Raw genomic sequence first — 27,372 nt, forward strand, 5'->3', positions numbered from 1 at the left:
TGCTGTGAATGAATGATCACACAACCCTCTGATCCTTGCTCCTTTACTCTGACATTTAACAGTAATATTTATTAGATATTTCTTTCTGCTTCCAATAGAAATATTTAGGTGTGGAAAATGGAAAAAAAAAGTACAAAGGAGAAAATAAAAACAAGTGACCAGTACCTGGAGATAATGAAGTTAACATTTGGTATGATCTGTTCATCTGTTTATCTATCTCTAAGGTTTATCTTATAAATACAATTTTGGATCCTGCTTTTTTCACTTATAAGCATACTCTGAGCTCATTTCTATATTAAAAGTGCTTTAGAATTTTGATTTTTTCAAAACCCATTTCTGTACACATCATAGTTTAGTTAATCATTTTTGGGCATTTTGGTTGTTTCTGAGATTTTGCTCTGTGAATAATGCTCTGATGAATGGATGTCTTAGTATATCTTTTATTGGCACTTGGAGCATTCCTTTTCAGATCAATTCTTAGAACATATATTAGCTTTACGAGTATGAGCCTTTTAAAGGCCATTTTACTTTCTAGGAAGATTGTACTAATTTCTCCTTCCACCAGCAGGCAATAAAACTGCCTGTTTTGCTGTATCCTCATCATGCAGCACATTAATTATTAAAAATGTTGAAATGGCTTATTGGTCTTTGCAACATTAAAAATCATACATGCTTATTGTAAATATTCAGATAACATAGATAGGTAAAATGCCAAATATGAAAATCGCTGATCTAGAGATAATTAAATTTTTTCGATATAAGTTGAGTCATTTCTTATGCTACATGTAATCTCCTTTTTTCCTTAGCAACTTATTGAGGCAATGTTTCCATTTCTGCACATACACATCATGATTTTTAATTACTGCAATATATTCTGTATTTTGGATATTTTCATTTTTTAAACTTTTGACTTCCTGATGGACATTGAGGTTATTTCGAGTTTGTCATTTATGAGCACTACAGCAATTTGCATATATCTTTGCACACTGATCTAATTATTTTTAAGGAATTGTTGGGTCTTGAGTGTGGATCCACGTGGTGGGTCCTGTTATTTTCACAAAGACTTCTGCCTCTCCCTGGAGCAGTAGACTTCTCTCTCTGTAGCATCATGTTTGGCTGGGCCTCTTGCTCTGGCAGATTCAGTGTGAGAAGTGACTTGAGTAGCTTTGCTCATGATTTTTAAGACCCAGCATATGATCTGCCATACCCTCTTTTCCCTCAGTGATGAAACTCGTGACATTCCAGGTAGAGAGAAAACAACATGGGAAAGAGCTGCAGCCCACTTATAGTGGACATGTCATGTGGGAAAGTAGACTTTTGTCATAGCCATTGAAATTTGGGGGTTGCTTGTTACTGCCACATGACCTGCTTATCCTGACTGGCTATAATACATGGTAACAAATTGCCCTTTAGGAAGAGTGAACCTGCTTGTGCTCACCAGCACGATAAGAGAGTGCCTTTCCTTCCACTTTGCCAAAGCTAGTTATTTTAACTCTTTTTAATCTTTTCTAACTCATGGTCAAAAAATGATAACTCACTTTAACGTGTGTGTCTTTGATGACTAGTGAGGTTAAAACATGTTTCCTATAACATGTTTACTAGCCGTTTAGCTTTCTTCTTTCTTTGATTTACTTCTTCATATCCCTTGCTCTCTCTTTTTTTTTTTTTTTTGGGGTTAATCTGTCTTTTCTTCCTGAGTTCTAAGAACTTAAAATATATGCTTAAGATATTATTCTTTGTCTAGCACATGTTCTACATTGTTTTTCAAGTTGGCATGTATTTATTTTTATTTTTATTTTTGGCGGTACGTGGGCCTCTCACTGTGGTGGCCTCTCCCGTTGCGGAGCACAGGCTCTGGACGCGCAGGCTCAGCGGCCATGGCTCACGGGCCCAGCCGCTCTGCGGCATGTGGGATCCTCCCAGACCAGGGCATGAACCCGCGTCCCCTGCATCGGCAGGCGGACTCTCAACGACTGCGCCACCAGGGAAGCCCCGGCATGTATTTTTTAAATCTTATTTGGGGTTTGTAGAATTTCTTGAATTTTTGGCTTGATATCTTTTGTCAGTTTGGGAAGATTCTTTGCCACAATCTTGTCAACTATTGTTTTGTCTCATTCTTTCCTGCCCCCCCCCATTCTATGACACCACATTCCCATATATTAGACCTTTCTACCATGCTCCATGTATCTCTTATGGGTTTTTTTTCCCCCTATCTTTTCCATCCTTTTTTTTCCCTGTCTGGGCATTTTTGGTCAACTCATCTTCCAGTTTACTAATTCTCTCTTTAGCTTAATCTGCTTCTTAATTCCTTTTAAAATTCTTAGTTTTAGTTATTATATACTTTATTTCTAAAACTATTGATTCTTCTTTAGATTTCAGTTCTCTGCTGAAATTCTCCTTTTGTCATTACATGTGAATTATGGTCTCATACCTTCAGTATCTGTGTCTCTTGGAGATGTTTTCTATTGTCTGTCTGCTTTTCTCTTGGTCCTTTCTCCTGATATCTCTGGTAATTTGTTGTTTTTAATGATAGACACTGTATATGAAAAATTGAAGTAGCTCTAGATAGTGTTGTCTTTCACCAGAGAAGATTTAATTTGCTTCTGGCAGCCAGAGTGGGGCAGATGGTAGTAGGCTACGTAGGTCTTGGTAAGGTCTGTCCTGTCTCTGGCTTGCCTTACTTGTGGGCCTAGCCCTTTGGGCTTCCCACAGAAAACGCGGGGTGTTCAACAGGCCTGTCACCCTTGGCAAGGCATGAACTCCCACGCTGTCCCCTTAACCCTTGAGACTGTGATCGACTCTGCCTGAGGCCTCTGATCACTGCTGCTGCTCTCTGCTTTGTTTCTCAGTCTCTTAGCCTTTATGAATCAGCAAATACCATGATGGGAAAAGGGATGAGAGTGGAAGCTTATGTCAGGGCGTTCACCTTCTTTCTTGGACATTGGGCCCTCAAGTCCTGGTTGTCTGGGAAGTCTGACGCCTCCAAATAGATGTAAAAACAAATGGTTCAGTCTTACTCACTGTTCTCAGTGGGAGAATGGATCAATCAAAGCTGGTTTTTCATAGCTGAATGGGGAAGTTCCTATCATTTGCCATTTTACTTTCTTTATACTATTTTGCTGAGAAGGAATAGATTTTTGTTTAGTCAGATTTATCTGTCCTTTTCTTTATGGTTTCTGGCTTTGCTATCATGCTTTGAAATGCTTTTTTAAAGCAAATTTAATAGTTATCTAACTTTTCTTGCAGCATTTTTATGGTTGTATGTTATTTAATGATTCATTTTGGCATAAAACGTGAGGTAAAGATCCAACCTTATTGTTTCCCAAATGGCTAGGGCATTTGTCCAGCACCGTTAACTGAGTAATCCATCTTCTGTGAATATCTGAAGTACCATCTTTTTTGTTAGGTATGTGGTGTCTCATTACTATTTTAATTTGTTTACTAGTGATTTTTCTGTTATTTGTCCATTTAAAATATTGTACTCAGTATATTTATGCTGATATTTAATATATTTCTATGATTACTTAAATAATCCTGTGTATGTCATTAATTTTGGTTGCTGCTTTTAAATGTCCTTTTAATTTTGCTTATGATTTTTTATATAAATGGAAATTATGTTTTCATGTACAGTAACATTTTTGTTCTTTTATTCATTGTTATTACGCTATTGAAACCCTTCCTTGTCTCATGATCAGTTAACTATTTTAGGATCTAAGTATGTATGTATATATTTATTTTTGCTCTTAATTTTCTTTGATCTGTATTTTGATATATGGAATGTGTGTGTGTGTGTATTTTTCCTGCATAATTGTCAACTTTTCAACAATGTTGGTTAAATAATCCATCTGTTTTCCAGATTCTTCTTTAAACACACCTTGACCTTTAATGACAGGGGTCTTATTTGCTTAATTTTTTTCCCATTTAATATACTTTTTTATCCTTCTTAGTATTTTGCTCTCCTCTTCCCATTTTTAAAAAACTGAGGTATAATTGACATATAACATTATATTAGTTTCAGGTGTACAAGATAATGATTACATATTTGTATATACAGTCGCCCTTCTGTATCCACGGGTTCAGCACCTGCAGATCTGCATCCATAGATCAAAAATGTTTGGAAAAAAAAATTCCGGAAAGTTCCCAAAAGCAAAACTTGAACTTGTTGCCAGCTGGCAACTATTTCCATAGCATTTACATTGTATTTATAGCTATTAACATAGCATTTACGTTGTATTTATAGCTATTAACATAGCATTTACGTTGTATTTATAGCTGTTTCCATAGCATTTACATTGTATTTATAGCTATTAACATAGCATTTACGTTGTATTTATAGCTATTAACATAGCATTTACATTGTATTTATAGCTATTAACATAGCATTTACCTTGTATTAGGTATTATAAGGAATCTAGAGATGATTTAAAGTATATAGGACAATGTGTGTGGGTGATGTGCAAATACCATGCCATTTTTATATAAGGGACTTGAGAGTCTGCTGATTTTAGCATCCGTGGGTGTCTTGGAACCAATTCCCTGGGGATACCAAGGGCCGACTGTCTTGTGAAATGACCACCACAAGCCCAGTTAACATCCATCACCACCCATTAGCACATTTTTTTTTCCTTCTGATGATAATGTTTAACACCTTCTCTCTTAGCAACTTTCAAATATAAAATACCGTATTGTTAACTATAGTAACCATGCTGTACATTACATCCTCACAGCTCATTTATTTCATAACCGGACGTTTGTACCTTTGAACATCTTCCTCCTTTTCAGTTAAAGTCACGCACGTACATGGTAGAAAAGAGGCTCTTACAGATGGGCTCGTATGAACAGCCGCAGCTACTCACCCCAGACCGTTCCCTCTCCTGTCTGCTTCCCAGAACTGATAACCACCCCCCTTCCATTTCTTCTGGCAGCCACTCCCTGCTGATGCACAACTTGTTCATAATGGGCATATTGATTTACCCATTTGGGAGAATACCATTGACTCCCTGCAGTGACAGATGGAGATTTTGTTGAGCTGCACTCTTCTATCTCCCCATCTCTCTAATCAGACACACCCACCCAGAATTCTTCATATTTATGGTTCTAATGCCTTGTTGCTTTGTGTGTTCAGCCTGTTGACAGTGATGCTGTAGGCTAGGCCCGCCTGGGGCACTCACCTGGGACCACTCTACCTGTGACAGCCTCCACAGACATTTCCCCACCAGAGCCAGGGTCATGCCTGGACCAGCCCTTGTGGTTCTTAATAGGACTGTAAGACACACGTCAGCCACAATCAGCAGCAAACTTTGAAAAGAACAAGTTTTATTACTTTCAGGACCTGTAGGGCACACAGCATGCTTGGGGCCACACAGCAGAGGGGGTGAGGGTCGTCGGGGTGTGGGGGGAGAGAGAGAGAGGGAAAACGAACACCTGGGGTTCTGCCTTTATTGGCAGGGTGAGGGCCTAGGGTTCACTCTTTATGGGTGAATTTAAAACGAAAGAGTGGGAGTTAAAGTGCAGGAGGGGAAGCTGTCTGTCCACAGCTATCTAGATCACCTGGAGGTTTCTAAAAAGAGGAGCATTATGTGCGGGGCCGCTTGCCTCTTTTTGTAGTCGAATAGCTGGCGATGTGTTTATTCGAGATGGGTGTCTTTGAAGTGGATGCCTCAGCAATCAAAAGCTTAATGTCAGGCGCTTACATCACAGATCACAAAAGCTAATCGTCAGGCACCTACACATGTATTTTATTTCACCCTTGATTTCCTTTCCATCCGCTCTAGTCAGTATTTCTGGATTTCTCCTTTAGGGAAGGACATTCCTGGCCTTTCCCTACCTCCTCTGCTCCCATCACCGCTTGTTGTGCCCTCCTTATCTTTCTACTGACAAGATTAATGACATTTTTTTCTCTTTAATCTGTAATTAAGCTTATGTACACCTCGATTTTATCTGTTGATTGATGCTAACAGTTGGAAACAAGTGACATTTATATTACTATTATAACAATGAAACTCTTGTTAATTGAAGAATTGAGTGTGCTCAGACCACCTTTCCTTTTCTATGCAATCCCCCATTTTAAACTACGACATGTATTTACTCTGTATTTCTTTTTCATTTCTTTTTTGTAAAGCTTTAGTGTTAACCTGTTACACTCTTAAAAAAATAATAATAATATAAATAAAAGGCTAATCTTAGCTTTTATAGCTGCACTGTTGAAATTTGAATGTAGCATAGGACTTCCTTTGCTCTGAACATCATTTCAGGTATCAAAACTTTATAGCCAGGGAGCGCTTCCCTGGTGGCACAGTGGTTGAGAGTCTGCCTGCCAATGCAGGGGACACGGGTTCGAGCCCTGGTCTGGGAGGATCCCACATGCCTCGGAGCAGCTGGGCCCTGTGAGCCACAACTACTGAGCCCGCACACCTAGAGCCCGTGCTCTGCAGCAGGAGAAGGTACCGCAATGGGAGGCCCGCGCACCACAATGAAGAGTAGCCCCTGCTCTCTGCAACTGGAGGGAGCCCACGTGCAGCAGCGAAGACCCAATACATTTAAAAATGAATAAATAAAATAAATATTTATTTAAAAAAACAACCAAACAAAAAACAAACATTACATACAGGGAAATCTTTGCACCTTCCATCCGGTTTTGCTGTGAACCTAAAACTGCTCTATTTTTATTTTTTTGGCCATGCAGCATGGCCTGTGGGATTTTAGTTCCCTGACCAGAGATGGAACCCGGGCCCTTGGCAGTGAGAGCATGGAGTCCTAACCATTGGACCGCCAGGGAATTCCCTAAAACTGTTCTAAAAAATAAAGTCTGTTGCAACAACAGTGACAAAATGTTGAGGGTTTGTGTTTGGAGCATTTGATCAACTTACATGCTGATTTTGGAAGGACCCAAGGCACATGTCACTCTAAGTAAGAGACCGGAAACCAGAATGAATTAGAGGCATCAGGGGAGCATCAGTGTTCGCTGTTCATTAGTCTGTGACTTACAGGTGTGTTCCATGCCAGGGCACCATCTTCCTGTGGGTAAATAATTCTTGTGAATGTAAAATTCTCCTTAGTTGGGAATTAGGAACTTGGTGTAGTGAGTGGGCTGAAAGCTGACGGGCTGTGCTCAGAACTCGTGTTCCAGAGAACCGTAAGCTCAGGCAGGCCTGGGGTCTCCCTGCTGTCGATGTGGGATGATGCACTTTGATGGTGCCAGTGGCCCAGGTGGTTTGTTCTCTTTGCATTCAGCCACTTTGAAGGAACGGCATTCATGTCACAGGGCTCTATTTACAGAGTATTCGTTCTGTTCATTTCCCTAATCAGCCATATTTTTCCGTTTATTAAAAGTTGAGGTTACCAGTGGCTGGAGGAAGAAAAACACTGAGCAAATTACCAGGCATTTTGAGTATTTTACTGCACAGCATGGTTGGATCTTATTTTTTGCAAATGCACCAAACAATACTTGCTTCTACCACAAAGGTGTCTCTGACATTCATGGTGCCCTTTCAGGCTGGGGATGGGGGCAGGGGCCAACCTGGGCTTTTCTTCCTGAGGGTAACCAGGGATTTGCAGGAATTGACTTTTTTTTTTTGCGGTACGCGGGCCTCTCACTGCTGTGGCTTCTCCCGTTGCGGAGCACAGGCTCCAGACGCGCAGGCTCAGCAGCCATGGCTCACGGGCCCAGCCACTCCACAGCATGTGGGATCTTCCCGGACCGGGGCATGAACCCGTGTCCCCTGCATCGGCAGGCGGACTCTCAACCACTGCGCCACCAGGGAAGCCCAGGAATTGACTTTTTTGAGCTGGGAGAACACAGGAGTGTAGAGGGTGGAGGAGAGTGAGGCAGGTGATCTGATGGGGGCTTCTTGCTGCCATTGCAGGTGGGTGAGGCTGGACCCACAGGTGTCATCTTGAGCGGGAGAGGAGGGGGAAGGTCAGGTGGAAGAGGTGCTCCGAGGATGCAGGGTGATTGTGGTGCTGGAGCATCGATGTGTCAGTTTCCTAGGGCTGTCGTAACAGCTTACCGCAAATTGGGTGCTTTAAACAACAGAAATTCATCCTCTCCCAGATCCGAAGGCTAGAAATCCAGAATCAAGGTGCCAGCAGGTGCGTGCTCCCTCCGAAGACTCTAGGGGAGGATCCTTCCTCGCCTCTTCCAGCCTCTGATGGCCCCAGGCATTCTTGGCCTTTAGCTGCGTCACTCCTATCTCTGGCCATCTTCACATGGCCTCTCTCTTCTGTGTGTCTGTGTCTCAAATCTCCAGAATGATCTCATCTCAAGATTCTTAATCTAATTCCATCTGCAAAGACTCTATTTCCAAATGAGGTCACATTTGCAGGTCCCAGGGGATATACTTGGGACCTGTGATATACTTGGTATCTCTTGGGTATACTTGGGTATATCTTTTCGGGGGGACACAATTCATCCCAGGGCAGGCGGTTAGTGAGTAGGTGAGGGAGAGAGGTCATGGCTCGGATGCCTGAGGGGAAGGATATGTCTCAGAAGAGGGCTCTGGGAGGCAGGATGCACCAAGGGTGGGGGCGTCCTGACGGGCCCCTCCACAGGTGAAAGGGATCCTCAGAGGTTCATCACTGCCTGCGATGCCGCCTTTCTGGGCTCATCCCTGTACCCCCAGTAGATATTTTGTCCCGTTTTTTCTAGCTGCCGCCATCCGGATGATTATGACGCTGGAAATCTGCCCATTGTTCATTTTTCCCCCTTCTTACCGGACGGGCAGGTATGACGTATGAAACGAGGACGGAGGCGGTGGAGGCTGCCAGGGCAGGGGAGGAGGGTCCCGAGATCTGTTCCTCGGTACAAAAGGAACTGTGTTCACTGACTCATGGGAGAGTTTGCGGTGATCCTATTTCGCATGTACCTGGGCAACACATTGTTTTTGGCATAAGTCAGGCCACTTGTTTCTGGGCAGAAAAAAACAAATTGACACACGCCAACAAAACAACTTCATATGCACCAGTACCCTTGGAAATTATACTTTCTACTGTGAACCTCTGATTCAAGTTGAATGTATCTTGTGTGTCCCTGTGATGCTTCTTTTAGTTGGCTGCAGATTTCTGGGCCTTCATTTGTTTACCAAGAGCCCTGGATTTTCTTGCTGTGTTTCTTTGCTTGGCGGATGACTGACATTTTCTTAGGCCCCCAAGTCAGAAGCCATTCCCCTGTCCTTTCGTCCCCTCCCACATCCATGCGTCTATTCTGCCTCGTGAGTTCGGGGTTGGCTTCCCTCTCAGCCTCCCAAGGCCCTCACCTTACTTAGTGGAGCCATGTCTACCTGGGGGACTGAGAGGACGCTTGTAATTGGTTTCCCATCTCTGGCCCTGCTTTTCCTTCGCCACACCCTTCCCAGCGCTATCAATGCCTTATTGCTTTTTAACCATATTTTGTGGTCATAGCTGTTTAGTGAGGTACAATTTGCATACAGTAAAGTGCATAATAGATTCTAAATGGACACCTGGATGATTTTTTGACAAATTCATGCACTTGTGTAATCGTCCCCCAGCTCAAGATAAAAAGCATTTTTATCACCGTGGTTAAATTTCTTCTTAGCCTTTCTCCCCAGGCCCCACCCTTCAGATTTCTATCACCGTGAACTAGTTTAATGTGTAAAATATACAACGTAAAATCCCTGTTTTAACCATTGTAACCCACTTACAATTCAGTGGCATGAATTACATTCATGATCTTGTGCAATCGTCACTGCTATCTGTTTCCAAAACTTGGTTATCACCCCAAGCAGAAACTCTATAACCATTAAGCAGGAACTCCCGATGCCCTCCTCCCCCTAGTTTTGGTAGCCTCTAATCTACTTTTTGTCTTTATGAATTTGCCTAATCTAGATATTTCACACAAATGGGCTCATACAATATTCGTCTTTCATGTCTGGCTTCTTTCGCTTAGCATAATGTCTTCAAGGTTCATCCGTGTTGTGGCATGTTTCAGAATTTCGTTACTTAATTTAAAGGAATAATAGTGCATTATATGGATGTGCCACATGTTGTTTATCCATTCATCTGTTAGTGGACACTTGGGTTGTTTCTGACTTTTGGCTATTGTGAATAACGTTGCCACGAACACAGGTGTACAAATATCTGTTTGAGCCCCTGCTTTAAATTCCTTTGGGTGTACACCTAGGAGTGGAATTGCTGGATTACATGATAATTCTATGTTTAACTCTCTGAGTAATGACCAAACTGTTTTCCACAGTGGCTGCACTATTTTACTTTCCTATCAGCAGTGCCCAAGGGTTCCAATTCCTCCACGGCTTTCCCTGTCTCCACAGGGAAATAGCACTTGTTATTTTCTGTTTGTTGTTGTTTTATTTTTAATTGTAGCCATCCTAGTAGGCTTCTAGGATGTAAAGTGGTATCTCACGGTGGTTTTGGCCATTTGTATATCTTTGGTGAAGTTGTGTTTTATGAGATACAGTTTACACACGGAGAAATGCATAACTCTTAAGGGTACGGCTCAATGAATTTTGGCAGGTGAATATAAACATATAAATATCACCCAGATCAATATATATGATGTTTCCATTACCCTAGAAATTTCTCACCTATAGTAATCCCCTTCACTGTTTTTTTGTTTTTTTATCACCATAGATCAATTTTGTCCGTCATTGGATTTCATTAAATGGAATCAAATAGCATGTACTTTTTTGTGTCTGGCTTATTTTGTTCCATGTAATGAGTTTGAGATCTGTTTGTATTGTTGCCTGTATCAGGATTTTGTTCTTTTTGGTTGCTGAGTGGTATTTCTAAGTTTGAATATAGCAGAGTTTGCTTATCCGGTCTCTTGATGTCGAATATTTGGGTTGTTTTCAATTTAAAGCTTCCCTAAACATCCTTGTACACACCTTTATGTGGATATAGACTTTATCTGTCTTGGGAATATACCTGTGAGTGGAATTGCTGGATCGTAAGGTAGGCGTGTGGTATGTTTTATTAGAAACTGCCAGTTTTCCAATATGGTTGTTCCATTTTACACTCCCACCTGCGGGGAGCCCCGAACCATCACCAGCATTGGGTATTGTCAGTCTTTTTAATTTTAGTCATTTTGGTGGGTGTATCTCAGTGTGGGTTTAACTTGCATCTCCCTGATGACTAATGATATCAAGAACCTTCACATTTGGAAAGGTTATAATTAAAATTTTTACATTAAAGAGAAAATCAAGTTGCAAGACATTAAGGAACACCTGAAGCACAGACATCCCTAAGCCCAGAATGTTCTGTTGAAGCTGTCCGCCCTGACAGCCATGAGTCAGACAGACAGATGTCAGTTTCAATTACATCTTAAGTCACAAAGGAGTTGCCAAATCAGTTTAAAAAGGTGAGTGGGGAGGGCACATATTTAATGACTATTTTGGAAATAGAAAGAAGAAAATGGGGAGGCTCCACCCTTCCACCTGTCCTCTCACCTGAGAAGCAGCATTTTAGAAGGAAAGTCTGCTCATGACACATCTCGCTTAAGACCTTGAGTGGTTCTCCATTAGCTTCAGGTGCAATTCAGACTCCTTAGCCCATGTCAACCCTTAGGACTTCATGAGCTATCTTCCCCTCCTGTGTGGGCGGCCAGGTGAATCTACTTGTAACTTCCCCAATTCCCCAGGAGCTGTCAGCTCCCAGCCTTTGCTTGTCTGACACTTGGACCACCGTCCCCGTCCTCCCTGGCATCCTGGGATTCCTGCCTTTGTTTGGCTGACCAGGCCCAGCTGGGTGGGTGCTTTCCCCCAACCTGGACCTGTTTCCAGTCCTCTGTCCTCTGTCCCCTGCGGCAAGGCTTGTCATCACTGTTGACTTTCCTGTCTCTTTCCTCAGGCTGAATGTCCTAAGGGGTAGGACTGTCTGATTCCAAAGTTCATCTTTGTCTTCTCAACACCCAGCCCAGGTACCTGTGGACCATCTGTACCAGCTTGTTGGATGGAGACCAAATGCTCGGTTTGGGGAGAGGGAGTTCTGGAAGCAGTGCCACCCCCCTCCCCTGGGACCCTGCTTTCCATTGCGTTTGTTCTATTACATACATTGTAGGGCTAAGAGTCAATCTGTAAGGCAAATTGCAAACCGCAAAATCTTGCTATCTCACATTCTCTCTGTGACTTCTCCATCCCAGCCCAGACAAGAGGATGCGATTCGCCCTGGTGAGACCAGGGGTGACTCAGGGTGAGGGATCAGGGAGCAGATGGCAGCCAAGACCACTCAGGGGGCATTTGAGAGGGTACTGTTGGTACCTGGGCCAGGACCAGGTGAGAATCTGATACATGTATGACAGGCACTGGGCATGACAAGAAAGTGGACACACCTCCCCATGAAAAGAAAAACCAATCAAAATTAAAATTAACAGGAAAAGCAAGCTGAGCTCTGTTTCTGAGATCCCGGAAGATGTGACCGAGAAGTCTGTACCCTAGGCTCCCAGGTGTAGTGATAGCAACCATCACCGTCCATCGGAGAGCCCCAGCCTGTGCCCCAGGGGCCCTCATACTTTATGTCCTATAGACCAGCTGTGGGCTTGTGAAAATGTAGGCTCTGATTCACTAGGTCTGGGCTGGGGCCCAGGGGTCTGCATTCCTAACAAGCTCCCAGGCGATGCTGCTTACTGCTGGTCCAGCGACCCCCACTTTGGGTGGCCAGGGTCGACCCCGAACCAATCAGAACACAGTAGGTAGATGGTTTGGGGGAATAATTACCCAGGTTGTTTATCCTCCATCGATTGGACTGGATTGTACTAAGTGATGCCACCTCCTGTGTGACCCAACCCAGTACCTGTGCATTACAGACCTAATATGTGAGGAAGAAGTGGCCTTGAAAAACAGTTGTAAAGTTTTATTATCATGAGTAGAACGTACCGTTGTCTGAGAGCCTACGGCAGAGCAGCTGGATGGGAGCTTTGGGGTGAGAAGCACTTGGAGTAAGTTAAACATCAACAAGGGTTTCAATTCTTTGAGGCCAACAGAATAGACAACTTGGATTTCTTTTTTGAAACTTTATGGAGGGTTTTTGTAAGAAATTCATAAAGCTGATCATAATCTACAGATCCTGAAAGGTCCAATTTGTTTTTCATTTATTGATTGCTTGCTGGACGGTCAACTTATTTAAATCCTCCCCATTTCTTTCCGGAAGCGGATAAGCAGCAGCTTCCTCTTGTTTGTACTGTTTCCTCCCAGCCTGTGAACTTGCCATTTACTGCAAGCAGGAGATTGCGAAGCTTTATCAGAACTTTGCTTCCTTAAAAATTTAAAATTTTCTGATTATTAAGTAGAAGTAAGTTCATGATAGGAAAAATGGGACTTTTTACTACGGAAAAGTATAAAGAAAAAGATGTCACCTATATGTCATCAGCCAGAATCAATCTCTACTGAAATCTTGGTGCATTTCTTACTAGTTTTTTTTTTTTCATGCATTGTTGATGCAGAATTTTGCAGGCTAGTTTAAGTATATATATTTTTCATTTTTTAAGTTAAGCCTTTCCTCATGACTCAAATTCTTTATATACCTCATTTTTACTAATGTTTGATAACATATAAGATTATATAATAAAAACATGTTCTTTAACTTTTTTAAATTTCAAAAGGAGAACATTTTTGAAAGAAGGAAAAAATAGCATTGTTCTCACATCTTCTGAGAATGTAATGAGTCTTGATTTAAGCCCAAAAGGAAAGTTTCCTTAGCTGCTTTGTAGCATTAATTATATCTCTCTTGTAACTAGCATAATATCTAGTAGTAGCTCTTCAATGGCTGAGTATTAATGAAATACTAGTACATTTTATTTAATTATGTATTTCTTTATATAAGCTTATATTCAACCTGAATCCAAGGATCCAGTTCTCAGGATGAATTTATTAACATGAATTGTCGCAGACCAGCTAGAGAATGGACTTGAGGATATGGGAAGGGGGAAGGGTAAGCTGGGACAAAGTGAGACAGTGGCATGGACATATATACACTACCAAACGTAAAATAGATAGCTAGTGGGAAGCAGCCGCATAGCACAGGGAGATCAGCTCGGTGCTTTGTGACCACCTGGAGGGGTGGGAGGGAGGGAGACGCAGGAAGGAAGAGATATGGGGACATACGTATATGTATAACTGATTCACTTTGTTATACAGCAGAAACTAACACACCATTGTAAAGCAATTATACTCCAATAAAGATGTTAAATAAATAAATAAATAAATAAATAAATAACTTGTCTCAGTACCTGTGGGCTTCAGAAGACTGTGACTGGATTTTGGATAGTCTATCCTTAGGACTTGTTGGTGTTTGTATTAACTTATCTAATGCGGCATGGCATCACCCCCAAATATAGTGGCTTAAAAGAACAATTAGCATTTATTTTCACTCACAGTTCCCGAGGCTCAGGAATTCAGGGGCAGCTTGGCTGGGCAGTTTTGACCCAAGGTCTCTACGTGAGGTTGCTGTCAGATGTTGGCTGGGGCTGTATGAGCTGAAGGCTTGACTAGGGTTGGAAGACCAGGCCCCTGGTGTGTGGATAGGTGCTAGGGCAGCACACCCCGTGGGAGCTCGTTCTCATCGGGGAGGGTGGTTTCTGCTCCATTTGGTTTTCTATATTTTGCTCTTCCAACTGTTCTCTCTTTAAAGGTCTCTGTTGAGCTTTGTGTATCCATTGTAAAAATTCCAAGGCTGACTTCAAAAAGATTAAGTAAATAAATGGTGAGAGGAACGTGTTATTATTGGTGACAATTGACCTGCCTTCAGGTCAGCTGTTAGTTAACAGGTGTGGTTTTCCAACACTGAATACTTGTAAGGGGACTATCTGAAACTCACAGTCATTATTGGGAAAATTAGACAATCTTCTGAGATATATACCCTTTGCATTAGGAGTATATAAATGAATTAGAATTAAAAGTATTTGGAGATGTGTGTGTGTGTGTGTGTGTATAAAAATCTGGATTTGAAAAGAGACTATAGTTGAACAAAGTAGTTTCCTAAAATCACTAACAATCTAAGATTATAAATCTAGTGATAGTAAAATTCACATTTTATGCAAAATTTAATCCATAGGGAAATTATTTTGAATTATGACAACCTTGAATTTATTCTACTTCTAATCTGAAGATAAGCCCTGCTGCTGAAAGAATTCTGCTGATATAATTGTATATGTTTTATCTTTAGTAATGTTTGTTATTTCTTTATTTAAAACAGTTTATTAGGCATCTCTTTATTTAAAGCAGGAAAGCATGAATAAAAATTAAATATCCCCTGTAACCTCACTGCCAATATTACTTTATTTGTACAATGAAAAAAAGTGAGTGCCTCGAAAGGACATTGAAACAGATCCCAAATACATAATACAACTTTGAAGGCTCCTCTCTCACAGTTTGTGGATTGAAGGTGGCCAGTTAAATTTCTTATATCCTCTTTCAGAAAAATAAAAGATCTTTTATGAACAGTGCCATTGCAGGAGCCATGCACACATTTTAGAAGTTCACACAAAAAGAGGTCATATCATACACAGTTGTCCCTTGGTATCCGAGGGGTATTGGTTTCAGGACCGCCCCCCCCATACCAAAATCCATGGATGCTCAAGTCCCTTATATGAAATCATGTAGTATTTGCATAGAACCTACACAATCCTCCTATGTACTTTATTTTTTTTTAATTAATTAATTTACTTATGGCTGCGTTGGGTCATCGTTGCTGAGCGCGGGCTTTCTCTAGTTGCAGCGAGCAGGGACTACTCTTCATTGTGGCACGCGGGCTTCTCATTGTGGTGGCTTCTCTTGTTGTGGAGCACGGGCTCTAGCCACGTGGGCTTCAGTAGTTGTGGCACACGGGCTCAGTAGTTGTGGCTCGCGGGCTCTAGAGCACAGGCTCAGTAATTGTGGCGCACGGGCTTAGTTGCTCCGCGGCATGTGGGATCTTCCTGGACCAGGGCTCGAACCCGTGTCCCCTGCATTGGCAGGCGGATTCTTAACCACTGCCCCACCAGGGAAGTCCCCCTCCTATGTACTTTAAATCATCTCTAGATTATGTATAATATCTAAGTCAACGTAAATGCTATGTAAATAGTTGCCAGAACACAGCAATTCAAGTTTTCCTTTTGGAACTTTCTGGAATTTTTTCTCAAATATTTTCCATCCGCAGTTGGTTGAATCCAAGGATGTGGAACCCGTGGATACGAAAGGCTGAATGTACACTCTTCTGACCTGTGGTTATTATTATTTTTACTTAATGCTACCCTGTGAAGATCTTTCCACATCAGCTCATGAATTTTAGCCTCATTCCTATTGGGGGTGACATAGTGCCACATAGAGTGTGTGTTTCATTAGCCCGTCATCTCCATGTATAGTATATTTGGGTTGTTTTCAGGCTTTTGCAGGTACAGATCCCTTGATGTACTTTTGATGTCCCTAAAATGAATCCTTCCAACGGCTTTCGTTTTCTTTGAATGTAGCTGCTGTTTTCATGCCTATTATTATTCAGTCCCAAATCAAAAGCACCAGCTTAGAGCGATACTTACCACACTAAAGGCAACTGTCTTCTTTGAGGTTTTCTTGGGACCTCAGGTCATTTCCTTACTTGAAGGTGGAAGTAAGATAAAAAGCCCGGAGCTCATGTCATCGTGTGTCAGCACCTCGGTTGAGAGTAAGTTGAGTACTTGCTCGAGGTGGGAGGTTCTGACACATCTCAGGGGCGTTTCATTCATTCAGTAAATGCTTATTGAGTGTCTTGCAGACATGGGGCACTGGGGAAAAGTTAAAAAGATGTGGTCTTTCTCCACTTGGAGCTTACTTCCCAGTGAGGAATGGAGTGTGCAGGAAAGCCCAATGAGAGCATCAGAAGATGGGTAGAAAAGGGCTGAACCAAGATGTGGAGGAGAATTGGACGTGCGACAGGCAGGCTGGGTGATGGGGGCTGGAGGGTGGGAGGAAGGGCACCCCAGGCAGAGGTGCCTGCACGACCTGCAGAGGCTTGGAGGCAAGGAAACTGAGGTAGGGGTAGGGACAAGGGATGGCTCTGGGGAGAACCCAACCATAGGGACTTAGTTCAGAAGCCCTGGGTGGCACCACGCTCAGGCACTAAATGGTACCCATGGAACAGTGGTTCCCCGGTTGGTGGACTGGCCTCGTGTAAGATGTTTTTGGAATATGTGGCATGACATGGTTACCAAATTTTTATTTTTCAAGCTAAGAAAGAAATTAAATAGATAACCCTAAAGTTCCTATCCCTGTCATTTTTATAAAGGAAAGTAAGTTTTATGCCCAATCAAGTAGCAAAGACATAATCTTAAAGAACAGTTCTTTCCAAGGAAAAAATCAAGAGTAACTATTGACATATTTATAAATATACACTACTATGCATATTATATAATAAGTTATGTTTGGATAGGGTATGTTAACTGTGATAACATACAGCCCCAAATCTCTGGCATTTAAAATAACCAAATCCTGCTTCTTGTTCATTCACGCTCTTGAGGGTTGGCTGGAGGTGATGGTGGGGCTCTGGGCTCCATGCCTGCACACACCAAGGCTCCTGAGACATTCTGGCTCTCAGCTTCAGGGAGAGTCAAGGCAGAAAAAGAAAAGGGAATGTGGCAGGTCCTGCACTGTTCCTTAAAACTTCTGCCTGGAACTGACACATGCCATTTTGCTTGCATTTCACCAGCCGATCAGAGGGTCCAGTTGGAGGTCAAAAAGGAATGATAAACGCAATTCTACCACGTGGCGGGAGGAGTAGATAATGTGGGAACAGTTAGTAATGACCACAACCAGTTGTCCTTGTGTTTTTGTTGTGTATCTAGTTTTTGTTGTGTGCCTTCACCAGCTCCTTCCTGGCCCATCACATACTTGGGTGAGTATGCACCCTCTACATGCCAACAATAGCATAAGTGAAAGAGAATGGAGAATGTCCATAATGACATTTTGGAAGAATCCTAAGGCTTACTCAGGACAGCAAAACACACGAGGTGGTGAGCTTCCAGCTATTTATTTTGCTGCTAGACTCTGAGTTCATTTATTATTTATAGCTTGACATTATTGAGGCAACAGCTCTCCACAGCAGTTCCCTTTGCCCCTTTCTAGGCGACAAAAACCTATTCCTGGCAATTTAAGCACGTCTTAGGGCATCTTCTTAGGACCTATTGTTTCATTAATGTCTCATGAAAAATTTTAATGTCGATTACATGTTAAAATCATAATATTTTGGCCATGTTGGGTTAAATAAAATATTACATTATTAAAATAAACGTCACCCATTTCTTTTTGCTTTTCTTAACATGGCCACCAGAAAGTTTTAACTATGTGGCTTACATTTGTGGCTCCCGTTATATTTCTGTTGGTTAGTGCTGACCGCAAATATATAAAGAACTCAGGCTGATCAATAAGGAAAAGAAGCCAATAGGAATTGGGCAGAGGACATAAATTATTCACTGAAGATGGCCAATACACATATTGATTAGATCTGCAATCTGACTGCTAGTCAGGAGAATGCAAGTCAAAAACACAATAACAATGTATACGCATGCAGTTGGTGAAGGTTGAAAAGTCGCTGTTTACTCACAGTACTGGGTATTGATGAGAATGAAGAGAATTGTAACTTTCACACACTGAAGGGGGCGTTTAGGTAGTTGCAGTCACTTTGGAGAGCATTTTGGTACATGTTCTACCCACAGCTAGTCCATTTATCACAGGGGTTCTCACCAGAGAGGCGATTTTGCCCCCCAGGGGACATTTGACAATGTCTGGAGACATTTTTGGTTGTCATAAATGAGAGTGAGGGATACCACTGGCCTTTAGTGAGTAGAGGCCAGGGATGCAGCTAAACGTCTCACGATACAGGGGACCGCCACTCAAACTCAAGAGCTATCAAAGGCCCCCAAAGGAAAATAGTTCTGTGGTCCAGAAACTCTGACCTAGGCACGGATTCCAAGGTTGCCCTAGCCTAGGTGCATCAGGAGATACAGATCAAAGTTTTCATTCCAGGGCTCCATATTTACAATTGGGGGAATTTGGAAACAACTTAAATGTCCGTAAGTTTAAGGGATAAATGACTAGTGAGGGACCCACCTGCGGAGGTGCTATACTAGTCACGATGTGGAAAGATCACCCATCCAGCACTGAATAAATCAAGTTGCAGGCTCACATGTACGTGGAAATACTATTTTCCATAAATACTTAAAATACAAAATAGTACTTTATGTTTTATGTATTGTGTATAGATGCATGCATGCAGAGTAAAAAATCAAAAGCAAAATCAGGAAGGTTAACCCATCAGCACCAAATAGTGGTTGCTTCTGGGGAGAAAGGTACATAAGGGAATTACTTCTGGAATGTTGACTTCGGACAGAAGTTTGAAGAAATTATGACAAAATATTAGCTTTTGTTATTGTAGCCGATGAGACATGGGTGTTTGTTATATTACTTTCTGTTTTAGTTTTTTTCAATATTGGATTTTTTTTTTCCACGATGAACACGCCTGCGCACTTGCTGAAGTGCGCCGCGGGGTCGGTAGTATCCGGTGCCAGCCGGTGATTAGGCGTTGTGCCTGGTTCTGTTTGGTTCCCCAGTGTCGACATGGGCCCTGGCACAGCTCAGCGCATGGTAAGTGTTTGCTGCACAAAGTGTACATGGGACGCTCCGTGGGGTTCCTCACTGTGAGCTGTCTGCTGAGAGGTGCTTGGCCACACCCTGCAGTGCGATGACCCCTCGGGACCTGCCTGCCGGCCAAGTGGTCACCCCCAGGCCCAACCGCTCCGCACCAGACCTGGACATGCCCTTCACCCTCTGAACTTCTAATGGCATATTGCAGAGAGTAATCCAGCTGAAGATACTAAAATTCACACCTCCAGTCTTGTGTGTGTTCAAAGGGAAATAGATGTCATAGCATGTAAATTGCATGCAAATCTGAATGCCTGGGGAGACACTGCAGAGGGGAAGTCTGCTGTTTGGGCTTTGCTGTTGGGTTCATTCGACAACCCTGACTCAGCCGGGAAGGGTTTCACAACACCATTTCATAGTTCAGTGAGATGTTGAAGACCAGCAATGGTGGGCTTCCTCACAAGCCGTGTGTTTTAGGATTCTCCACGTTACAGGGGGCGCCCTCTCTCACAATCATTCGAGGTTAGGCCCATGGAAAGGATTTCCGCCTGTGGAGCTGGGCTTGTAGCCTCGTTACCCACCCTTTTTCTGTAATACGTTGAAATAATGAACTGATGTCATGGGAAAATAGAATTATTAAGGCTTTTATAAGATACCCCTTCCCTTTAGAATCTCGGTGGGAGAATAGCTTACTTAGATGGTCGGAAGGTGTTTTCAAGACTTTCAGAATGGAAAATCCAAGTCAGTCTTGCGCTGGACTGTGTGTCTGCATCACAGAGCAAGGCTGAACCAGGAATCCAGTCCCTCATGGGGACCTCATCCCTCTTACTGTGACCAAATGGTATAATTGTACCGTTGTATTTGCCGTGATCAGATGGTATAATTTATTTTCATGCTGGATTCACATCTTCATCCCCCAGTGGAATATCCTTTTCTTAAGTCCCGGTATTAATTTGCATCGCCTTTAAAGTTAACAGAGGGAAACTTTGCTGCAGTCTTAGTACTAGAAGTCCAGCCTAGTAGCTGTTTTATTATGTCTGTCTGACAGATTTTCAGGCTCACCAACAGTCCTCCTGAGATTATGGGCTTTGCTGACTACCTCCCATCAGCCCCTTGACCTCATCAGCTATCCCAGTTGTAAACATGTCTCAAGGAACCCGGAAACAATCCTCAGAGTAAAGCGTCCTGTCACACACATCTGCAGAAGTGTTTTTGTTGGTTTGTTTGTTTTGTTTGTTGGGTTTTTTTTGGCCGCACTGTGCGGCACTGTGGGAATCTTAGTTCCCTGACCAGGGATGGAACCGGGGTCCCCTGCAGTGGAAGCGTGGAGTCCTTAACCACTGGACCACCAGGGAACTCCCTGCAAAATGTTTTATGAGATACATAACACCAAAGCCACGTTTACAGAGTGATAGTTTCGATGAGAATTATTTAAAGTCCGCAAGTTCAGGCATGGTTACTGTGATAGTTGCTGGGCTCTTTTGCCTTCCACCAAATGTGCAGGAGTGATGCCCGTAAGTGTACGTGCCAGGCTGGGGTTGGGCAGTGCCTGCTGCCCAGAGGGTCCCGGCCATGCCCTCGCCATTGAATGCGATGGTGCAAAGTTCAGATCCACTTACCATCTAGGAAGAAACTTTACCAAAGCTCTAGTCCTCGTTCATTTATTCAACAAGTATATATCAGCTAGGCTATGTTCTCAGAGCTGGGGACCTGGCAGTAACCAACATAGATCAAATTTTCATCCTGGAATTTACTTTCTTGTCATGGTGGTTAATCATAAATGAGATTATTGAAACAATGGCTAACACATTTTACCCAACAAATTATGCCCACAGTAGCGGTGACGCATGGTCACCTTTTAGAAACATAGTGTAGCTTAAGAAGACCAGAATTCTCAAGTTCTTTCATAAAGTCACATAAACTTTTCCCTGCCCCCGTCGGTGGTATTATTATGGAGAAAGGCATAGAAATCAATTTTCAAGTAGCTGAGTGTACTCTCGGTTCTGAACCTAAAAGTTGTACAGTGAATGGTAGAGTTTTTCCTTACAGTTGGAAATGGACACTGTCCTGTTTCTTCTGTATGGTCAGGGGAATTACTCTGTTATTGTGCCATATGGCTGTGGGGTTTGTACGTGCATCTTGGTGCCGCAGTCTCCCCCTGGTTTGCCACAATCTGTTTCTTTTGCCCACTGCCCCCCTCCCCTCTTCACAGATGGTTCTTCTTTTTAGTTGTTTACAGTTGTTATAAAACTGTATTTCCTCATGAGACTATTGTTAAACACCGTGTTTTCTTTCTTGTTTTTCATTGTGAAGTAAAATCATGTAAGTTCCTCACGAATATGGCTTTGTTTTAAAGAATTCTAATGGTACCGAAATGGAGTGAAAAGTGAAATTAGTTCTCTGAAGTGTTCCTTCCCCAACTACCCTGTATTAATCAGGGGTCACCAGAGAGCTAGAACCAGTAGAGAGTGTTTGTGTGGTGTGTGTGTGTCTATAGACATATAGAGATATACATGGTTAGATAGATGCATGTATACATATATTGATTCTTAGAGAGATATAGCTAGTTAGTGAGATTTATCCATAGCTGTCCATTTATATCTGTATCTCTGTATATAGGGGGATAGAGACATTTATTTTAAGGAATTGGTTCACACAATTGTGGAAGCTTGGGCGAGTCCAAAATCGGCAGGGTGGCTGGCAGGCTGGAGACCCAGGGGAGAGGTGTAGTTTGAGTCCAAGGGCAGTCTGCCAGGAGAATTCCTTCCTGGTTGCGGGGGCGGGGGGGGTGTGTCATTCTTTTTCAGTTCAGGCCTTCAACTGAGTGGATGAGGCCCACGCACGTCATGGAGGGTAATCTGCTTTAGTCAGCATCTACTGATTTAAATGTTAATATCATCCCCAAAATACTGTCACAGAAACACCTGGAGTAACGTTTGACCAAATATCTGGGTACACATAAAACTAACAGACCTCTCTTCCCCTTTCTTCTACAGAGGATGCTAATTCAGTATTTTGGTGCAATCCTTCCAGATGTTTCTGTGCATTTGCTAGTGTGTGTGTCTGTGTGTGTGTGTATTGAGAGGTTTAACACACTTAGAGGATGATCTTCTTTCTTCACCCTCCCCTTTAATCTGTTAATGTAATAAATGATGTTGTTTGAATCCTAGTGTTATATCATCCTTTCTTCCTACAAGGAATAGAGCTTTGGTTTGTTTATCTTTGGTTTCTCATGTACAAATGCTTACAATTTTGAAGCAGAAGCATCTCAACTTTATTCTGTTATCATTGCTCTGACTTTTCCACTGTATGTAGGCTTTGAAAATTAGGGCTGTATTTCGAGGGCCTAGAGTTTCTAGCTGACCTCTAAATGGGGGCTTCCACTTGTAGGTACCTTACTTTTTTTTCCCCTTAATAATAATATTTTGTTCTCATGAATGCTTTGTTTGTAATTTAAAAAATAAGCTGTCTGTGGCTTCAGGGAACCACGTGCTAGTGGGTTTCTGATGATTCGGCGGGTGGACAGTACTTTCCTTTGTGACAGGTCCTTTGTTGAATGGTCTTGGGACGCCATGGTCAGGGGTTGCTAAAGATTGTAGCTCCCCTCCCAGCTTCCTGTCGGGGGCACCAAGATGACCCAGCCAAAACAGAGTTTAAGTTATAGCTAAACACCAGTGTTAAAAATGGAAATGTCAGGGCTTCCCTGGTGACGCAGTGGTTGGGAGTCCGCCTGCCAATGCAGGGGACACGGGTTCGTGCCCCGGTCTGGGAGGGTCCCGCATGCCGCGGAGCGGCTGGGCCCGTGAGCCATGGGCGCTGAGCCTGCGCATCTGGAGCCTGTGCTCCGCAACGGGAGAGGCCACAACAGTGAGAGGCCCGTGTACCGCAAAAAAAAAAAAAGGAAATGTCAGCCGTTTGGAACAGATTCCCAGAAAATAAGTAATAAAGGTAATGATTTTTAGTAGTAATGGAAGTCTCTGTGGAGACTAGAGCTACTACTTCTGTGTTCAATACCATTTTATCCTGAGTCCTTAAATTGCATTATCTATTTTTTTTTCCTGATAATCTTCATTTCTGACCTAAGGTTATGCTAAGATTTCCAAGGCCACCATCAGAAGGGGCTTACTTCACATTTAGGGAAGGCTTACCTTAGGGGCTGGAAGGGGCTGTGGTTCTAGAACAGACCCCCTTTTGATTGGGATAGGAAGAAGTGGAGGTGAGGCTGATTGCAAAAGAACCAGGAACTTCAGGAGCCCTGGAGAGCATCCCTTTATTTATTACCTGCCAAAGGGAAGTCTTCCTTTTAACCGGAATCCTTTTTTTTTTTTGGCTATACCACGTGGCTTGCAGGACCTTATTTCCCTGACCAGGCATTGAATCTGGGCCCTCAGCAGTGAAAGTGCACTGGACCACCAGGGAATTCCCTGGAATCCGTAACTAATGGTTGGGTTGGCAGGATTGGTGAAAGTAGATGTCCTTTGAGATGTTTCTGTAGGGTGGGTTTGAAATATGTGTTAAAAAACTTTCAGAATAACTCTTTCCTTTAATCCAGAAATACAGCTTCTAAGAATGTCCTCTGAGAAAATAAGAAATGATATGCACACAGCCTCAGCTCTAGGAATTTTCATTGCAGGCTTGACTCATAATAGAGAAAAACAGGAAAAAAATCTCAGAGTCCAAGAATAGGGATCCATTAAATAACTAAGATTCTGCAATATGTATGATACCCCACAGCCGCTGGAAATGTTGACACAGAATTACTTTTATTGGTAGATGTTGCTGTATATTCCTGACAAACATATAGGAAATAATCCTGTGTTTTGGTTTAAAATTTTTTTTAAAAGTGTGTGTGTGTGTGTGTGTGTGTGTGTGTGTGTGTGTGTGAGATTGTGTGTCTGGACTGAAAAATTTTTTTCTAATATATGTTTCTGGATTTTTTTTCTGTAGTAGCTATGAGCTCCTTGTGGAATTATATAAAAAGGAAGTGGCTACATTTTGTACAACATGCCTCATTTATAAGTCAGGAGATGATTGTAGAATATTCGAGAAATACTGTCATCCAAAGAAACTCAGAGTGAGACTGCGGCATTTACGATGCGGGGAATCCCAAGTTTTCTGGACCATGTATGTAGCAGTGAGCTGACAAGTTAGCTGGGAGGATGCAGGTGTTGGTGGCAGTGACCTCTGGTTATCAGAGACACTGAAAGCTTAGAAGTAGAGCCTGCCTGGGCTGACGCCATGCTTATTTCTCCTTAAAATTAAATTATTGTGAAACATTTCATTCTGTAGATAGAATGACCTATTTCAAAGAATGCACAAGCAGGAAGGTATTAGATAGCCTTTACTATAGTCACAGAATTATACAGTTCACTTTGCTGTAGTATGTATGTCAGTGTTAAAAAATGAACAGTATTCTCTAAAACTTAAAAAATTCTAATATTTGACATTTAATATATTGGGTGGGCAACTGGGAGCCTTATTGAGATAAGCGTGAGGGGTTGCCCATGCCCTCTCCTCATTCCATGAACAATTACATTCTTATTAAAAATCTGGTAAAAATAGAGCTGGGCCACTGTGGGATTGCCTTAAACTTAAGGTTTGCGTCCCCGAGCGCTGGTGGGTGCAGCTGGCAGGGCTCTGAGTCACTTGATCATTAACTCTGGATCTTGAATTCTTACCCTGGGTTGAATTTTAGGATCTCACCGAATCCTTTGTGACACGGTGACTTAATCAGCTTGGGATGCTATAACAAAATACCGTAAAATGGGCAGCTTAACAACAGAAATTTATTTCTCACAGTTCTGGAGGCTAGAAATCTGTGGTCAGGGTGCCAGCACGTGGGGTTCTCGTCCTGCTTCCTGGTGCATGATGACCACTGTCATCGCCTGTCCAGCATCTGCAGAAAAAAACACCCTGTGGTGTTTTCTTTTTCCTGATGTCAAGCGTTGGGGTTTTCTCTGACACCAAATCCATGTTGTTTTTCCACACCAGTTCTCCGACACCAGCAGGGTGTCTAAAAATTCAATTAAATTCTGACACTATCTAGAGTCAGCAAGGACCCCATGGGTTAAGGGCTCAGTCCCCCAAGACTGCCCCCAGCTCAGATGCTAGTCGCAGGACCCATGGGCCACCTTCTGCCTGACTGGCTATAAATCTGGGGTTTCCCGCAGCCCCCCCTCGGGTTCAGTAATTTGCTAGAACGACTCACAGAACTTGGGAAAGTGCTTTACATCCTGCTGCTGCTTTATTATAAGGTCTGTAACTCAGGAACAGCCAGATGGAAGAGAAGCACGGGACCAGGCATTGGGGAGGGGTGCGAGGCTTCCATGCTTTCTCCTGGCACCTCTGTATGTTCACCAACCCAGCAGCTTTCTGAACCCCCTTGTTTAGGATGTTATGGGGGTTTCATTAAGTAGGTATGATTTGCTCAGCTATTAAATCATTGGCCATTAGTCCTTGGACTCAGTTTTCCACCCTCTCCTCCCCACCCCAGAGGTAGGAGTAGGGGTGGGAGGGGCAGTGGAGCTTAAAGATCTAACCTTCTAATAAGCTCTCCTAGAGACCAGCCCCCATCCTGAAGCCACCAAGAGTCATCTCGTTAGCATCCAAAAAGCAAACTCTGAGGGTTTTAGGGGCTGTGTGCCAGGAAAGGGGGTCACCACAGCCCCACCTGTTCTCCGTGCTCCCACTCTTAGAGTCTGTTTTCCACCCAGCAGCCAGAACTGATGCAAACTATTGACAGCGGACTGCCCCAAACGTTCCCCATCTCGCTCAGAGCAAACTCCAGTCCTGCTCTGGCCACTGAGGCCACCTGTGGTCACCAGCCTCCAGGCTGGTCCCTGGGCAGCCAGGCATGGCCTTCTGCCTGCCCCTCCCCCTCCAGGTCCCCTTGGCGTCTTCCCCCACCTCCTTGGTCTGCGCCCAGCGCCCCATCTCAGTGAGCCCGCCCCAGCACCTGTTCCAGACTGAGCCGCGTGGCCTTGGGGCTCACAACTGCCCTGATCCAGTCTACTTTATAGCACACTTACACCTTAGGTCTGTAGTTGATGCCTCTTCCTCCCGTTAGAATGGAACACCCCGAGGGCGGGGTCTTTGTCCCTGAATTTCCAAGCACAGCACCTCGCTCTTCGCAGCGCTCAGCACACACCTGCGAATGGACCATGGCCAGCTGCTCTAATCTGGTGCTGAGAACCCGGACTGGGTCCTCACCTCACTCCTGCCCGTCGTGCCCAGCAGGGCAGGGGATGCATGCTGCTGTTGGGTGGTGATGCTTGCTCTTCCCCTCTGACCTGCTTCCCTCTTCATTTCTAGACCGGCCTCATTGTCGCCTGCTACCACGGCTTTGTGGATACTGTGGTGGCCTTCGCAGACTGCCCCCACGTTGACGTCAACTGGCAGGACAGCGAGGGCAACACGGCCCTAATCACGGCTGCACAGGCAGGTAAGACCCAGCTTCTCTTCCCTCCCAGGCAGTGTTGCTGGGGGCTGCACTTGACCTCGCTCCTGAGATTGACGGCAGAAGGATGTAGTTGATCAGAGGTCGTGCTTTACTGCTAAGAGGGACAAGGAAAGGGCTGAAGGTGGGTGACATTCTCTTTGTGTGTTTGGGACAGTGTGTTGCTGAGTCCAAGCTCATACTGCTCTCTGCATGACAGGCCGGTCAACCCAGAGGTGAGGTGTTAGGGTGAGGAACAGTGACTTTATTCAGAAAACCAGCAGACCAAGAGGATGGTGCAGGCGGACTAGTGTCCCAAAGAACCGTCTTCCGTGAGTTAGAATTCAGGCTTCTTTTATACTAAAAGGGGAGGGAGTGTGG

General features: G+C 43.3%; 1 protein-coding gene across 1 annotated transcript in view; it reads left to right on the forward strand.

Moving 5' to 3' along the window:
• Window positions 1–27,372, forward strand: part of ANKRD33B (ankyrin repeat domain 33B) — an 87,276-nt gene that overhangs the window by 19,482 nt on the left and 40,422 nt on the right. The window contains exon 2 of the mRNA XM_022581395.3: window positions 26,868–26,997. Coding sequence (XP_022437103.2) covers window positions 26,868–26,997 — 130 coding nt within the window. The remainder of the gene's footprint in view (window positions 1–26,867; window positions 26,998–27,372) is intronic.

This window comes from Delphinapterus leucas, chromosome 3, assembly GCF_059928025.1.
Source record: "Delphinapterus leucas isolate spDelLeu-1000000601 "Yukka" chromosome 3, BTC_Dleu_Yukka2, whole genome shotgun sequence".
Lineage (NCBI taxonomy): Eukaryota > Metazoa > Chordata > Mammalia > Artiodactyla > Monodontidae > Delphinapterus > Delphinapterus leucas.